At 41.7% G+C, this 18265-nt stretch overlaps 1 protein-coding gene across 2 annotated transcripts in view; it reads right to left on the reverse strand.

Moving 5' to 3' along the window:
* robo2 (roundabout, axon guidance receptor, homolog 2 (Drosophila)) overlaps window positions 1-18265 on the reverse strand; it is a 261243-nt gene that overhangs the window by 17396 nt on the left and 225582 nt on the right. For both annotated transcript variants that reach the window (XM_085430533.1, XM_085430534.1), the window contains exons 14-23: window positions 17302-17423; window positions 15493-15724; window positions 12549-12673; window positions 12293-12464; window positions 11072-11260; window positions 10177-10203; window positions 7401-7443; window positions 3482-3609; window positions 2430-2702; window positions 1322-1447 (exon numbers count right to left, since the gene is read on the reverse strand). In XM_085430533.1, coding sequence (XP_085286659.1) covers window positions 1322-1447; window positions 2430-2702; window positions 3482-3609; window positions 7401-7443; window positions 10177-10203; window positions 11072-11260; window positions 12293-12464; window positions 12549-12673; window positions 15493-15724; window positions 17302-17423 — 1437 coding nt within the window. The remainder of the gene's footprint in view (window positions 1-1321; window positions 1448-2429; window positions 2703-3481; window positions 3610-7400; window positions 7444-10176; window positions 10204-11071; window positions 11261-12292; window positions 12465-12548; window positions 12674-15492; window positions 15725-17301; window positions 17424-18265) is intronic.

The following is an 18265-nucleotide window of genomic DNA, read 5'->3' on the forward strand; positions in this document are numbered from 1 at the left end:
CTTCTCAAATGAGGACATATTGGTCACAGAATACAAACAGACTTCAAGTGGAAACCAGAAAGCTTCTTGCCCCTTGCCCACAGACTCTGCGCATTAATATGCAAATATTTGCTGAGATTAGGTAAACAGATTATCTAAATCTGTCTACCGTAACTGTAAACATATGCCAGGAGACAATAGCTTGCCTAGAGTAAAGAAAGCTCTGAATATATGAGAAAATCTGTCTATTAGCATATGGAAAGTTAATTATTTGACACAATATTTTCCATTTCTTTAATAGGTTGAAAAACTGAAAAAGAACAACAGGTTGTGGTTTAATGAGTGACTAATTGCTGTGTGGATTTTATTACTTTGCATCAATCTTCTCATCTACGTCTAGATATATTTCCCGAAATGATTGCAAAATGTTGCTTTAAAGCATATTTGCACAATCTGTTTGTTTAGTGTAAGCAGAAATTTATGCGTTTAATTACTTCTTTTCATCTTATTAAATTATACTACTATGTGGCAAGCCCAAACAGGGACATAAGTCACCTGTGGTTCTATAGGAGGAATTTGCCTGTAAGGCATGACCATTTCACATCCTTCTCTTCAACCCACAGTGTGCCTCAGCATTGAATTAGAGACCAGTTAAAGCAGTGGCTTGAAACTAGATAAAAGAGGAGAGTGGAAGGGAGACAGTCAGAGGGATGCCCTGGTGTCCTATAAATGACATTGTAATTCTCTGAACATGGGTTTTAGTGTAGTTGGCCACCATTAGAGGAAGAGGGAAAAAGGGAGGTATTTTTGCCACTTTACCCAGCCAAGCATCTCTAATGGTGTCTGTGTGTGTATATAGTCCACTCTGTCTGAAAGACTCCCTCTGCCCCTACTCCCGTCTGCTCACTCACACAGTGAGAGACAAAGCCTTCCCAAAGACCAGCAGTAATGGCATGAACCCAGCCTTAGCAATTGCAGCCATAATTTGTCAGTTGATTATATTGCTGTTCTTTCTTTTGACTTAAGTTTCCTATTTCATTATGCTTTGAAAGACTTTTCAACTCACATCCATCTTTACATTCAGCAGTAGTTGCGCTCAGAACCCCACATAACAAAAATAACACCATACCATTCATATGTGATCAATTAGAAGCAGGGAGCGCTGTGTGAGCCAAGTATCACTGGTGATGGTGAGGGAATTGTGTTATTAAGAATGTTTTGGATATAAAGTTTGTACATGCAAATAACAAATAAATAAAGCAATTAAGACATCAGTCGATCATAAAGTTGGCTGGGGAGCAGCGTGTCCCAGTCTGCTTAATTCTCTGCTGCGTAAACCAACCTGAGAGACTGCCGCTTCGCTCTGAGCTGTTGTGAGAGCTGGTGGTGCTGAAATCTTGTGATTGGTTGTGTGGTATTCTATTAGACAATCCTTCGGCCAATCGGTAGTCAGGAATGAATAGGAGGGCTACAGTGGGGGTTAAAGGGCAAAAATCACAGTGGCATCAGGTGATTGGCAGTTAGCACAAGCACATGCAAACATGCAGTTAGAGCATCAAGCAAGCAGGATAAAATCAGGACTCATATGTTCAAAAAGCTGAATTATTTAACACTATTTGATTCGTATGCAACAGACCAATCTGATTTGTTGTTGATTTGATAAACACCAAGCTAAGCTTTCACAATACTGATGAATGACTCAGTGGTAGAGATTTTTTTTCACTATTTGTCCTGCTTCAGAGAGGTATAATCACACATAATCATGTTTGAGCATACTTCTTGAAATAATTTCAGGGAGAATTACAAAACATTTTGAAAGAGTCACTGCAATGTGTAAAAACTATAATTAATCTATTTTAGACTGTTGGAAAATCACCAGATCATAAATACGTATTAGAATAAGGCCAAAGAACTCTCATTACGTTTAAACTATCAAACTCCATTCGGCCTTGAAAAATCCTGCATCAAATCCAATTAATTTGGATTATTTTCTTAAATATTAGTCAAGCTAAAATGGATTGCCAATTACTTTGAAACTGAAGGAGCTGCGGTACCGTCAAGAAAACTCAGCGGGTAAATAGATGGATCGCTTAAGTGCAGTATTCCTTTGTGAGATGTTTATTCAGCCTTGGAGAAAAACCAAGATGATGTCTGCTGAGGTAGAAACCGCTCTTTTTAAGACAACCTCTTCCCACCACAGTGGCGCAACAAAGACCTCCACGACTTTTGAGGGAAAAGTTTCAATACCAACAGGCTGTCTTGTTACAACTGTAAACCTGTGGCTTGTAATCTGGCTTTCAGTTTAATGTCACTGGAACAATAGCTCTGGCTGACATATTATCATACTCTATAAAAAAAAACCCAACACAAACAAACAAACAAAAAAAACCTTGGTGAGCCTCCCACATACACACAAATCCCTACAGACTGCATTTACTTTTGCAACTTACTGTTGTTGCAGGAGTTTTTGTCGGGCAGGGAGTAGCCCAGGTTGGCCATCTCCTGCTTGGCCTGCAACGAGGCCTTCCACTGGGCCTCAGGCAGGTCCACAGCCAGCTCATGGATGCTGCTGGAGTGGAGAATCTGAGTGGTAGCATAGGGAGTGGCCTGGGATGTTTGGCCAGGGCTGTTGTAGTTGGTTTTTGTGGTAAAGTCTATACTGCTGTAGATGGCTCCGTCCGAGAGCATGGTGCCCGTCTTATCCCCTTGTCCAGTGGGGAGATCTGGGTAAGAGTATGGAGAGATTACATGAAAGGCTTCCTTTTAACAAATGCCCACCTCACCTGTAGCTCTGCATTACTGACAAAAGAAAATGGAAAAAAAGCGAAAATGTTGCAATATCTATGGTATATCTTGCCATCAGTTGCACATTTTAACAAATATATTTGTTGAAAATAAATTCTACTGTAGCATTATGACATTCCTGTTCTCCTTCCACATATCTTCTGGATATCTCACTAGGTTCCCTATGTGTTCCTACACATTAGGCATAATGTTGCTGCTCTGCATGTGTGTGTACTAACAGAGTCAAAGAGGGAGAGCTAGGAGGAGAGCAGGCAGCTTCTCTCTCCGTAGTGCATGGTTTGCATGCCCAGTGAAGGGGAGATGATGTAAAGCCATGGCGGAAGTGTCCGCATCTGCGCCAGTCAAGCTGTGCCTGTCCTTCACGACTGGCTGCTCAACACCATCCTTTCAAACAGCCATCCACCCCCTGCTCCTCTGCCCGTCTCTCCTCTCTCATTCGCTTGCTCTGAGGTATGGGCTTTGACACCAGGCTGGACTATATGCCATCACTCAGCGTGGTGACAGTGAAGCCCCTGCTGTTAATGCTGTAGCTGTCCTCTGGTGTGATAAATATATATCCAGACACAAATGTAATGTACATGCATGTATACATCCTGAATGCATATATGTGCGTCACAGCGAGGAAGGCAGAGCAGTCATCTTTCATCTCTCATGGTCTTTTTTCTCAAAGCAAGTGGGAAAGCACCGGGGCGCTCACCTCCTCGACCAAAGTTACTCAGGTCATTTGGTCCCCCGGAGCTGCTGTTGACAGGCAGGCTGGTTGCTGGCCAAGAGTCTGCTAACCAGGGGTAGCCTGGATCACTGGCATTTAGCAAGCCTGGGCGGCTAAGCGGAAACAAAGGATCAAACAACAGATTAGATACAGGCCATAAAACTATATTACTACAAAAGGTTTGTTTTGTTTTGTTTTTTTTTTCATACAAGATTATCCCCAATTACACATTATACCCTGTTTAATTCTTTATTATGTTACTGGAACACACACATACAGAAAATATGACAGCAATCAACAGCAAGAAGTTGTGAAGACATCAAAAAAATTAAAACAAATGTTACTGTCCACACGCATGTGTGTTTGTGGGAGATAAGTTTTCCATAAACCTCTGAAGCTGATGAAACAAGTCTTCAGTATGGGGGGGAAACGCTATATAGATACATTTCTTCTCCCGCAAAGTTGGAATTCCTCCAGGCCCTTTAATTTCTGTTCCTGCTGAGCCTTTGTCACATTTTCTGAGTTATTAATGCAAAAGCACACCGTGGGCAGACTAATGCATGCATTTGCGCTTTGCATAAAAGTGCAGCAGTACATGCTGATACCCACATGTATATATTTCCTAATTCATTAATATCTTGCCCCTTCTGCTGTGTTTTCCCATCAACCCCTTGTGGTGACGTCCAGACAGTCTAAATCTTATTTGATAGGGAGTGAGACCTCGGTCCTGGAACCGGCTTGTGGGATGTCTGTCTAAGGGAGAGGGCAGGTCCATTTAACAGGTGTTGTGTCCCTCTTGAGGTGTAAGAGCTATAAAAGCAGTCATCACGACTTTAACCTGTCATGGGTGACTGCTGGGAGGCCATTAGGGCCACTTTACTGTACAATCACGTCTAAGGCTCGTTACCATGAGGAACACAGATGGAGTAAAATGAGAATGAAAGATGCTGTTAAATGCCTTTGTTTTCAATTCACTGCCACACCACTTGCCACTTGTGAAGCTGATTAAAATGCAAAACAAAATTTCTAACTGCGTAATCACTAGTGTACCTCGTTAGACAAATGATCCTCAGCCGGTATATTTAGCGTATACTGCAGACCCCTCAGTTAGCAGCAGACTGCACTCTGCAATATGTGTGCACTCTGAGAAGCTGTGTAACACAGTAGTTACCAGTCAAGCTGCCTGATGGGATTTTTTTTGCCTTAGCTCCAAAGGGGTGATGTGTTGGCTCTCAGGGAGTCAGGCCCTGAGGACAAGGGCAGGTAATGGCATTGCTGCAGTCACTCTCTCCTAAGCCACAAGTTCTAATGAGGAGACACCGATTCCACAGTGGGGGGAGTCCAAATGAACTGCAGCCCTGGCAAGCTAAGAGCCCTCGTTGTGGTTCCTGAATGCCAAAACAGGCCCTCGGGGGAGACAAGTCATTCAAATTGATGGCTGTGCATCAGACACATGCACTTTTATAGGGTAATACATCTTCCAAGCCATCTCGTCCTTCTACCTCTGTTTCTGGCTATCTTGTTACTCCATTGCCATTATTTTCTCTCGCCACACTCTCTTTCTCTAACCTTATTTTTAACCTGTTTTGGGGCAAAACTACAAACAGCTGAAAAAGAAGAGACATTGTTCATTTTGTTGACTCCAGCAATAGCACAGAAATGCATGCAGCTATAGGCTTGTGCTCCAGCATGTCCTCCCCCAGCCCACTTGAGGAAGACCATTTGAAAGACAAGGAGCTGACAGAGGAAATGGCTGCATCGTCCTTGTATTCATCACAAAGCAGCATTTCTTCTAAGGATAATTAGAATAAGACTGATTTCTGCCACAGACTCGCTATATGTGTTTGTGTGTACATGTGTGTATTCCAATGGTGGGGTAATGGAGAAGGGCTGGAGGACAGACACAGGGTCATACGTTTAATGAAAAGTTGACACCTAACTCTTAATCCATGCCTATCCTAGAATGGATAGCAACCTTGGCAGAAGAAATTTGATTTGGAGCATTTCTTCTTCTTGTTAGATATTTCAGTTACTTGTGATGAGGAGGAAGGAAACCATAAATACTGCCTGACACGGAGCTTCCCATAAATAAGCCAAGTGAGAGAGATTAATTCCAAAGCAACTTCATAAATCAAGCGTTTATGGTCCCACAGACAAGTGAATAGAACTTGGATTAAAAGTCTAGACATTAGCTAACACTTAGCACAAGGGGAAACACAGATTACTTTCTAGATTAACTCTGAGAGAACATGTTGTCATTTAGTATTCTGGGATGTAAAGGAATCTCCATAGCAACAGTGTCAGTGAAACCTGTTCACTGCGGTGCTCATCCCATGCTCCCTGCCGATCGGAGTAAATCTGCTGTGCTAAAATATTGATCAGCGCCGAGATAGGAAGTTATTACTACCTTCTAATTACCATCTCCTTATTGGCAGGGGGATAAGAAATGAACCCTTATCAGCTTTTATCAATTTCAGCTGAGCAGCCAAAGTCAAATGGTCCAGGTCTACCAATCTGCAGCCTATTCATCTTCCATGAATCATTTATTTTGTGATCGATTAAGTGTAATTGTTCAGTCAGAGCAATTTGGCAGGAGCCAATGAGAAACTAGAAACAGACGTGGTTTAATTTGCTATTGTCTAATTAATGCAATAAACATCTCAGGCAACACATGAACACTTTTTCCCCAAGATATTCTGTTCCACATTTTCACTCTCAGGGCAGATGGGGAAGTAGCAACATCTGGGATTTGATGACAATAGAGTGACTAATGGATCAGAGGCTTGTGCTAGGGCTCCAGATTGCATCCCAGTGTTGTGAAAATTATGGAAGTCACTGCTTCTGACTAAAAATATGACAAATATAAAGCAGCAAAAATACAGACATTTCAAATCCCATTCGCTGGAGTGAGAATCAGAACCACTTATGTGGAAAATTGAAGGAAAAACACTTCAGCAGAAAGTAGATGAGAAACGGCATGGCAAGTGGCGTGGCTAATTCATTAAGAGATTGCTGGCAGCTGACAGAACAATACAAACAAAATTGTCCACAGTAGCATCCAGTTGTATGCACAGAAAATGGGAAAATTTGGAGAAAAAAAAGAGCAGAAATATTAAAAAACAAATTGTTGCAAATAGACTGCAGAGCAGACACGTTCCCAAACGCCCAGATACACTCAGGGTCAAATTTAGTTGCAGACTCTCACTGAGTGTTTGAGATCTGGAGATTCTACCTAGTCAGGTGTGATAAGCAGTAGATAGACAGAAGCCTGGGATTCTCCAGGGAGTCTCTTGAATACCTACAAAGGCTCTGTAACTGGTGTCATTGAGATGTGCCCTAGTCACCATAGCCCCTCTAACACAGAGTGAAATGGAGCAGGCTGTATGGGGGTGCATAAGGGGTACCTCCACACACCTCTCCCCTGGGTAATTATTTTTACATTATTACATGTGCTCAGATCCCAGCCGCCCACACAAGGTGACAGGCAAATTTATCACTCCAGAGGGCTTCGGGGTTGCCTATAGCCAGCAGCGGAAGATAAATGACAAAATAAAAGCACTCTATGCTTAAATTGTTTCTGTTAATTCCGCTGAGGAGATTTATGAGTTCATCTACCGATGCATGAATGGAGATGTGGTTGAAATGTATATTTCTATGCGTGTTTGCATGGTAGGCACACAACAGGTATCGGTTATCAATCAATCTATTAGACATTTAGAAGTGCTGGGATCAAAAGCAGCTTGCTGAGGACTTCATGCATAACTATGGAGGAAAGGCTGAGTAAAGCCAATGACATAGGGAAGTAAATAATTATAAAGTAAAGGATTTTTTTTTACTCGTTTTAGATGAGACTGCGCACAAATGTGTAGAATGGGTGTGAGATTCACTTTCATGCGATACTCACCTTCCATTGCTCATCAGCCCCCCATCAACTCTCTGGAATGTCACTAAAGAGAAGAAAGAAAAAGGGAAAAAAATACCAGATATTAAGTTTTTCAGGTATAACATAAAGCAAACCAGGGTTTGTTTCCATAAGAAGAAAGAAATATTGTCTTTTTAGCATTGCCCATTTTGCTCTTGTGCTTCAATAGCAATGTATTCATTTTTTTCATGCACGACATGATAGTTGATGGATTCACAAAGGGGTGCAGATGTCCGTCTGCATCCAATGTCGTTCTCTTTTTTTAACGGCTATGAAGAGGACTGCATATTGCTTTGCTTTGCATAAGTGGAGACGTCATGTGTTCCTCAAGGACAAGATGCCTGATGAGAGGGAAAACTCATTTCATTTTTTTTATTTTGCTGCTGTCTTATTATCAGATTTGTGATTAAATCTCAAACCAAAAAAAAGAAAGATTAGAAATGGCAGAGGCTTCATTAACCACACAGAGTTTTCTATCTACAAGCGTAGAGGCTGAGTTGCTGATGCTTTTTGGCTGGCAGGGCTCCCCAGAAGGTATGCATGTGGCCTGTTTCATTACAGCGATCTACAGATAACAAGGGCCGCTCTTAGTCGGAGGCTGGTAAAACTGCGTGGCCGAAAGTGAGAGCCGACTGTGAAGGATCCATTTCATCTCTGTTGTGATGGCAAAGCAGCAGTGAGAGTTCTAAGCATGTAAGAACTTCAATGGATCACAGGAAACACAGAAAAGCAGCAAGAGTTTTGGAAACCACCTCGTACCAATGAGGGGGGGGGGGGGGGGGGGGATGAAAAGGGGGGGAAATAAGAGAGCTGGTTTACTTAAGAGAGCAAAGGAAAGCTGTTAGTAATTTGGCTCATTTGTTCCACAGATGGAGATTAAAGAGAGAAGAAGGCTGAACATTCCCCCTTTTTTTCTGTTTCATTCAAGTCGGTTCCACAACAAGCCTAGGCATGGGCAAAAGAGGGGGCTTTTCTGTGGGTGACGTAGTAACAGAAGACAGACAGAGGAAACTCCCACAATAGATTAGAGAGACTGCTACACTTTAATGTATCACCAACATTACCTAAGCTTACTTAATCCAATTTTTACTCTCGTAACCACAATTCCAGGCTTTCAAATGAGAGCGAGACAATTTAAATTCTGTCAAGCATGCATGTTGGAGAGTTGAACGTTTATTTACTACATTAGGGTTTAAGCAAGTGAACACCAGCAGGTGGAATTAAAATACTTTGTTTTACCCAGATAGAGCCAACATTGCAAGTCTGCTAGAATAAAATAGATCTCAGAGAGCTCAAGACAGAAACCGCAGTCTTTATTCAGTGAAATCCAAAGCCGCTTCTCTTTGTTCCCCACCACCAAACTTGCATTAAAGAATACTCAGTTGTTTGAGTGAGGACTGACAGGCGGGTGTGAGGGGGAGGCTGTTCAGCGGGGAAGGCCTCTGAAGTCCCTATCTGTGCTCGGGCACATTTCTGGGCTGCTGTGGAATACTTTTATGTTAGCCAGAGTGACATGGCGGCAGGGCTGTGCTTCTCGCCTCCGTCTTCAAGATAAGCACTTTTTTCCCCCCAATATGAATACAGATTAATCCCCTTTAATAAGCACCGATCGTGGGTGGAGGTGGGGGTGGGAGTGGCATAATCAGCATATAAAAATTCCATCAAATCTAATTTTTGCTGGCCGCGTGCCTTAACATAGTTGTGATTTACCACTCCTGTGGAGACAGCTTTAGAGGGTTGAGACTGGACACGCTCAACACATCAACTAATTGTCAATGCAGACAAGAGCACTGTAAGACTCTTCAGCACCACTTTGACTCCCATTCAAAATATAGCACTCCAATTTATGCTGTGTTTGCCCTTGTTTGCTCTTGTTACTCAACACTCTTTGTGAAAAAACCTGCTCTCTCTTTAGCATCTCTAAGGAGTGTTTTCCAAGTTTTTCCAAGCAAATGTCCTGCAAGGGATGCTGTGATACTTCACAAAAGTAATTAATTAGTGAAGGAAAAAAACTGTAGTTTTACTGAAGTTTTTTTAAGGATTAATTTTTTAGAATATTTTAAATATTTAAAACTTCCAACCGCTACTCTTCTCTCCCTTTTCTTATTCAGATGAATCATTTATACACTTTGGACTCCTCTTAAGCTGAATTAGCTAAAAGGAAGATGATAACATACACTCACGAAATTGGCCCATTAAAAATGTAATGCCACTCAAGGAAGGCAAACATGTGTTGTCACAGTAGTAGAGGAATCGTCACAAATAAGGAACACAAAACTCAGAAAGGAAACGGCACCCAGCTGACTAGATGACATCAAAGGAAAGCAGATGCTCGGAAATCGAAAAAAGAGAAAACAAAGAGGGTTTGTTTAAGGAGAAAGGAAATGGACAGTCTAACCGTACCCCACAAAAATGCCACAAACAAAGCTACACAAATCAGAATGACTCGCCATTCAGAAACGGACAGCTTCAATAGAAATACACACAAATACAACACGACATGGAATAAAGTTGTGGTTTGAGCAGGAAAAAAAGAGTTTAAGTTTGCAGGGCCCAGATCATGGCCAATAACAAACTGAAATGTTTTTTCGCTTCTATTTTTGATTCTCTGATGGCACACATTGCGTTCACCAGCATGAGGTTTCAATTTGCATTAGCCATGACCGTAAGTGTGACAGTTCAAACATATGCACTAGAAGCGGGCAGGAGATGAAGCTGTACTTAGGTGGGGGGAGGAGACGGGACAAATGAACAGTACCTGCAGGGGTGAAGGTGAAGGACTGAACTGCAAAACAAGAAGACAGAGAAGTTGTGTGTTAAAAGCCTGCAGAGGTAAGCAGCGCTTTAGGGGGGTATCTGCACACAAGGAACTGGGTCAAGCTGAGAGGTGCTGAGGGTCAGAGAATGGGAGACCACAACGTCACCCAGTGTGCAGAGCGACAGCCAGAAAGCAGCCAGCTCAGAGGCCACAGAGGTGTAAAGAGGGTGGCATAAACAAAATAAAACAGACACGCACACACACACACATACAAATGTAACAAACAGAAATGAAGAGTAAATTAACCAAGTCAGCATATCGTAGCACTTCTTGACTTGATCAGAAAACATCATAAGGATTTAGACTTATTTAAAAGGAAAGAAATAACGCGAGAACACTCAGAGAATACGACACTAAATTGTCAGCTCATTACCATTTTCTGTTCTCTAATTAAATCTTGTACTCCTGGCAGATTATGTGGACTTGGTGGTTGCTAGTATTGACAGGGGGGTCTCTCAGTAAGATGTCAGGGTCAGTGTGTGGGAGGAGAACTGGACAAACCCAAGCTTCAGTGACCAGCAGAGAGTCCAGCCTGCCCACTCAGCTCCATCACCCTGGGCTAATAACCAACACAGTGGGTGGATTTGTCAAAAACTGTGACCCTCTGGAAATGTTTCATGCTGACATCTGTCTTCCTTTTGAGCTTTAACACAGTAGCCATCTCAATCTCATCGCAGCGTTCTGATATATTTCATCAAGACTGCACTCATTAAAACTGAAGAACGATAGTGTAGTCGTGGTAAAATACTCCTGCTTTGAAAGAGGAAGAAAATCACTTTAAAGTTAGAAGAGTGTGTTAAGGCACCAGAATGCGTGAAACTGTGATCAATCTAACCTGCATAGTTGCTCAGACCCTTTCTCTTCTTCCTTCTCCAGTACAGCCAGATGCTGAAGCCCATGAGGATGACCCAGCAGGCCCCCCCAATACCGGCGATAAAAGCAGGTTGTTTCACCACATCTGTGATCTGCTCTGTGATGCTGTTGTTCCGGTTTCCATGTATAATCACGTCCCGAAACTCTTTACCTGTTTGTGCAGGAACACAAAGGCGGCACTTATATAATGCTGGCTGAATAGTTACTGAGAAAAAACATAAAGATTTATGCCTTTTTGTATCATTTGATTTTTCAAGGTGAAGGTTAATGCACAAATACTGACAAGCTTAGAAATATTTCACTTTTCCCCCACACCAACAGAAACATAAAGGTTAGCTAGATTAAGCTGAAAGAAAGTGTGTCTGTTACATTTCAGCTGAGGTATTGACCAGAGAAGCAGGACATACTGTCGATCTAAAGGATGTGCAGTAAAATATATTTTACAGACTGAAAAAGACAAAGCTTAAAAGCTTATAACAAATCCCCAGGTGAGCAGGTTGTTTGCTTAGTTTAGCCCCCAATTCCCTCCACAGCTGATAAAACACACTGTGAAATGAGATGAGAGGACCCTGGTCTGTATTGATCTCCAATTGCAGCCTGACCAGTGTGCTTGACGATATCTCTTGCAGCATGGTAGGAAAAGTGCAAACCGCACGCTATTAACATTCCCATACAGTGACAGGAAAAAAAATGTACACTTGTAAGGATAACAACGCACATATGTCTGCATATGCACGTGCAAAGATGCTCAAATGCTCGTGTTCTTTACATTACCAACCACATGAACACAACTATTTGCACGTCCACAGACAGGCAAACACAACATATCATAACTGTAAGCTCACGGCTCTGCTCTCAGAGATGGATTATGTGAGTGACGCTGGGGAAATAAGAGCATGCTGCGGGCCAAGCCATCAGTTATGGGTCAAATCAGGCACAATCTGCCATAGCTCCACATAAATCATATCCAGTCAGACCACATATCAAAATATTTTAACAATATCATCCATTTGGTAATTCCTAGACTTTCATGACAAAAAGTAATGATATTTGCTCAATTCCCGAGATTAAACACTAATGCTGAAATACAATTTTATTGCAACAATATTATTCGATACCCGAATATCATTCACTAAGGATTAAAAAAAGAAAGGGAAATTTGATGTCTATAAGTCAGTCTTACCAATAATAATAGGCTGGGGTTCACTCTTCACTCCAACCCCTGCACTTGTGCTGGCAGCCACTTCCACATGGTACACTACTCCTACCTGCAGCCCACCCACCACTACAGAGCGTATGGCTGCATCCACTGTCTTATTAACATGGAAACGCGTCTCATTCCCAAGACACCAGATCTGAAATGGAAAGGACAAAAATAAGTGATGCCTTTCGCTTTGTGTGACTTAAATGAGAATCCATGCTGACGTGCTGGGACCAACCTTGTACTCTTGGATGATGCCGTTCTGGTGATCAGGTGGCGGGGGGTCCCAGGAGATGCTTATGGAAGTGCTGTTCTGGTTTCCAACGGTCAGAACTGTTACCTGCTGAGGAGGGGCACTGGGAGCTGAAAGAAGAGGTGCAAATATCGATGTCAAAAGTCAAATACACTATCCATCAGTTATGGCAAAGAGAATCAAAACAGAAACAAGGATGCACATACCAGACACAGATTTTTGTTCGCCATGATATTCTATAAGGACAACCCAGGTGACCGAAGCTTGCCATGATCTTTCATTAGAGGGGGATTTACATAAAAAGTAGAGCACATCCGATACTGCTATAACCTGTCTTTAATACATCACATTGATTTAATATATCATCCTTGTCTCCAGCTTGGTAGGTTTGCACAGAAAATACTGGTATTGATTTGTAGAATAATGGCCTGGCATAGTCAGGCAAGCACTCTCAGTCACACTAAGACTCTAGCATTGACCAGGGTGGCACACGGGTCAATGAGCTTATAGGATGAAGTGCAGACAAGAAGGAAATGTGAAAAAAATAAATTTTAGGAAAAGGAAACAAAGTCTCAGTAAACATATTGACTGATTCCATCGATCAGCGAGATGAAACTAAAGCCAGTAGGTGAGGATCAGAGGGGTGATGCCCATCTAAGTGGAATCTGCACAATCCACAGGCAGCCTGGGAGTGGATAGAAACAAGACAGGTCCAAGCTTTCATAAACCTCTGTTGTTATTCTGATGGCAACAATCTTCTGACCCCACAAGGGGTAAAAGGAAAAATAAATAACAGTTGGCCCAACTGGAAATAACGTTTTAAAAATAATGTTTTCTCATTTCCACAGTGGCTGGCAGGGGTGCAGCACCACAGCAGAATACTGACAGGTCAATTACTCCTGTGCTGCCGCTCTCTCACCTCACCTCCATCCAAAATGGCACGTGTCACCCTGTAAATCTGTGCTCATCCCTCAGTGCAATTGGCCACACCAACCCCCAGAGAGCCAGAAGGCCCTGGCATGGTAGAAGATGAATGGGTCCAATGATGAACCCAACACCTTAGCCAGATTAGAAACAATCTTCCAAGGGAGCATCTGATCAACCATCAAGCTCTGGGCTCTCCAACACCGAATTACATTCAGGTGACGAAGTGCTGGATTTGTGCATGGCAGTCATCAGAAGCAATGTCGTTCAAAGTTAATGTTATGAATGATTTAGCAGCTTATTATCATGCATATTTGTGCTAAACAATACACATTTTTCATTAGAGGCCTCAGAGGCTGCGCTAATAGAGCCATTAGCAGAGTGATGTATGGCAGGCAGGAATGTGACCCTCTGTCTCGCATGCACATGGCATGCTGTGCTGGATGATGAAGGAATACAAACATGTCATCCATACAAAAAAGGAGCCAATAGCTATTGAAAAGACTGGGAGTGGGATCTCCCTAGAGATCAATGTATTGTAGATCATTAGTCTAGAAATGAACATTTATACAAACATTACTGATTTCCCTTCTCCTTAAATAAGAATTACTCTGCATAAAACATGATCCTCTGTGGTGACTTCTTAGACAATTATGCAGTGGGAATCAGATGGCAGTCAGAGTTCATTTATCAGCCATGATATGGCTGTCCAGATGGAGAGTGAGAGGACGTGTGAAAAAGGCAAAGGGAGACCAAAAAGATGGACACAGCACTGGCGCGCTGAGCATACTATAACCCTGAATCTGCCTGGACGTACTCTGGGGATTCTTTAATTGTGCTAATAACAACCTAAGTTTTAATCACACTCTGAACCGGATTTCTTTATTTGTCTAGCCACATTTTCTCAGTAGTCCCAGGGACTCTGAAGAGCCTAGAGCCCTGTGTTTGACAGTGCATTAACTCTGACCAAGCGCAGCAGCAGAGTTATGGCAGAAAGTTGTTGAGATTGTGCAGGACCTGGATGCAGATAGGGAATATTATCAGCATTGGTAATAGCTGTGACATGTGGATTTAGGAAACCTTAGGGAGATGTACCTTGGCATGTGTGACTTTAAGGTATGTGTGTGTTTGTGCCAGAGTGTGTGTTGGCGACAGCTGTAACTTGATGGCAGTTCGACTGCTGCAGTGAATGCACTAGCTGACCACAGGAGATATGGTCCCTCTGAGAAAGGGAAAATAAATGGGCCTGTCATCCCAACAGGATGTGAACTGTCTCCTGTCCATGCAGCCTGAATATGCAGTGGAAAGACAGTCTTCGCCTCCAGTATTAAGCGTCTGCATTTGTCTTTTTGTGCTGCTGTAGGTATAAAGTTATATGGTTAAAAGGTTGAAACAAGGTTGGTGGTTGTATTTGTGTTCAGGTTTATATCAAAGCAAAACAGTGTTATTGCAGGTTTTTTAAAAAATGTGTAATTAATTGTAATGTAGTTTGTAGTAGGCACTAAAACAAAAGCAGTTTTACACTTAGCTTCACTTTGGTCGCTCAGTTTTAGTTCACTACAATAAACTTGATCGAAATACATATCTGTCTGTGCGCCTGTTTATAATATAGCACCGCATTGCTCTGTGGCCTTGTCAGAGCCTGTATGAATCAAGCTTTAGGTGACAGATCATCTTCACAGGAGGAAGTGTGAGCTGTGCCCAATCACAGCTCAGATCTGTGGCTGCTGGGTGATGGATTAGATGAAGGTTGGCACTAACACCACCAATCAAAAAAAACAAAACAGCTGGAAGGTCAAAAAGATGAGCATATCCTGGAAGCATGTTTAAACAAAATACAGTTCTTAGTTTTAAAGAGGGGCACCAATGATATTGCAGCAAAAACTGGCACGGAAGCAGCCTATGGGATCGTGTCACTCATCATTTGAGTGGCTGCGCCACAGTTTGATTTTATTGCTCCTGACATACAGTAATATACATATAATCAGCAAGTTCTTCCACTTACCTTCCTCGGTGGTCCTTGCAGTCCTGGATTCACTGTCCATGCCCTGAAACTCATTGAAATAAGGCCGGACCTTGATCTCATAAACTATGCCTTTCTTGAGACCAGAGAGGATCACACTTCTCTCTGAGGGGACGTTCACATCCTGGGTCTGCCATGGTCCTGGTGATGGCAGTCCCGATGTCTGTCTGTAAAGAACTCTGTAACCCTGGATGAACTGGGACTGACGATCCACCTAAAGAGGTAAAAGAAGGCATTATTTTCATTTAGTTATTTTTTATTTCAAAGAGAACTGTGCAGAGGAGATTAATGGATGCTACTTTGGGACATTTGATAGATAATATGCATTGATGTTTTTCTGCAATTCTTACAGGGCTGCATGTATAACACTTTAGAGGCTTTTATGACCAGCACTTCTACACTTTTCTGAATTAACACTGACATCATCTCATACCATAGATCCTACCACAAAGTGGTCCCCCCAACATTAAAAAGGCATTCCATGAAGGACATAGGAATGTCTCATGTGTATTATAAATGCTAAATAGTGGCACCATAAAGCAAGTCCTACTATATTTAGGACGTGGTATGAATATAAGAATTTCATGCAGCAACAAATACATACACCCTGGGGAAATAAGGAGGATACACAATAGAGATGGTAACAGGAGATATGTCCCATAGAAAAGATGGAGAGACAGCAATTGTAGTAGCCCCCTGAAATCCACAACGGGTCCTTCGTCTAAAACTTGGAACCATTTAGCGAGACAGAAAAAGCTGAATTTATGCAGAGGAGGAACGGGTGCATAACTCACTGTAATGGCTTGTTAACAGTAGAAGAAGAAGTGAGCAGGGCTTTCAAGTGGGATGTTAAGCAGCTGTTTTTCACCAGTGTAGCTTGAGTAAATCAGCAAAATGGATTCCGTTCTTGGTGCACGAATTTTATTAATGGAATGATTTGGGAATATAAAAGCTTTCTGAAAGGGGCCACTCTGTTTACTTAAAGGGTCCCAGCCACTGATTGATTAGGCAGCCGTGTTTTGTGTTGACTGTACACTGCAATCATAAAGCAATGCTTTAGCATTAAATTAGCGAACAAGTCCACAGGGGTCAATAAAGATGTCACCAGGAAAACTGCTAATGTGGATCATTTGAAAATGCACTCCCTTTGCCACCAAGGGATTTATAGGACCACAATCAAAATAACCATGTACATATTATACAGTCTAAACACCGTAGTGTTTCTGTTCTTATTATTAAACAGATATAAATTTTTTTTTAAAGTGTTTCACATTTGGCAAAATGTTCTAAACTTGGCCAAAAGTTTATTCTTATTTTGAAGCATCAGAAAGTGCATATAGGATATAGTGGATGCAAAGGTTCCTGTTTGCAGATTACTACACTGTATTACACAAAAATTAATTTCAATCTGCTTTTATCTGAGTACGGTAGTCCTTTATGTAAGCAGGAAGCAGCTGAAGACATATGGAAGATAGATGAACAACCAGATGTCTCTGACATCTCTTTTGATGTTACTGTGGTTAATAAAACCATTTTACAGCTATCTGATGTTCAGTTACTTTTAAATTCCCATTTACAATTTCAAAGCTGCAGTCTTAGGGAATAACCTGACAAAAATTTCCTGGCATAAAACAAATCCTAGCCTCAAGGAGCACCTTCTGACTTCAAAGAGGAATATTTAATGCCAACTATCTTGACTGTGACTCAATTTTGCACAATCAAAGAATCACAATATATGCTCTTGCAGTGAAAATACTCAGCTAAAGTCTGAGTATGCTAAGCTATACTTACTGTCCATGTGACCTGAATGGTTGTGGGACTCAGGACAACAGGATTGTGCAAGCGAACTATGACCTCGCCGAGCTCCTTCTGTACGTGCCTGTGGTCCACACCCTGAGCTGGAGGGCTTATATCTACAAGAGAACAAGAAAGTAAAAATGAGAAGGAGAAGTCCCAAAGTAAAGTCAAAGAGAGTAAAATGTTTCTTACTCTTCTTAAACTCTGTTCACTCAGCTCCACACAATAAACCTTGATTCATCACCATCAGAAGTGGAATAACAAAAGAAAGAATGAATAGACCAGCCAGATTTAACAAAGACGTGTACACTTGGTAATCACGACTTCATTTAAAAAGGAGCAACTTCATCTGCATTAAAATGACCTCATTCCATTTTGTATTAAGCACTTTTCTGATCTAAAGAAAAGAAAGCAGAGTTGGGTTTGCAAAGTTCTTTAGACGTGCGACTTGTCTGCACTTACTGGGATCTGACTGAAAAACCACATCACTGAATGAACTCTGAATATATGACCCCTTAGACATACTGGATGGAAGATGAATGGACACATGACACTATGTTCCAGCTCATTTCTCCCATGCATGTGTTTCAAGTTATAAGCAATAAAAAAAAATCCAGCATATGAGATACTGAGTGTGGCTGAAATGAGCCACATTTTGAGTTATTTACTGGAGGAAAAAAAGCCACAAATATCATTTCCTATATTTAAAAAAAAGATGCCTCATTTACACAACCCAGCGCAGTGATAAATAACATGGACACACCAAAGGAGCAAGACAGGCCAAACACAGTTAAAAGTAGTAAAAAATCACTTTATCATCAGTGCATGCTATTGTCAATCAACACTTCTATATATCATCTGAAGGTCTTCATCTCACCATGAGAGAGATAGGCTGCAAATCAAATTCACTTTTTTAGGATGGTATTAGCTTACATTTGACAGAGCACGGCCAAAGGAT

This window comes from Copadichromis virginalis, linkage group LG14 (assembly GCF_057382275.1).
Source record: "Copadichromis virginalis isolate Kocher_CV1m ecotype Utaka linkage group LG14, C_Virginalis_male_GT1.1, whole genome shotgun sequence".
NCBI classification, from domain to species: Eukaryota; Metazoa; Chordata; class Actinopteri; order Cichliformes; family Cichlidae; genus Copadichromis; species Copadichromis virginalis.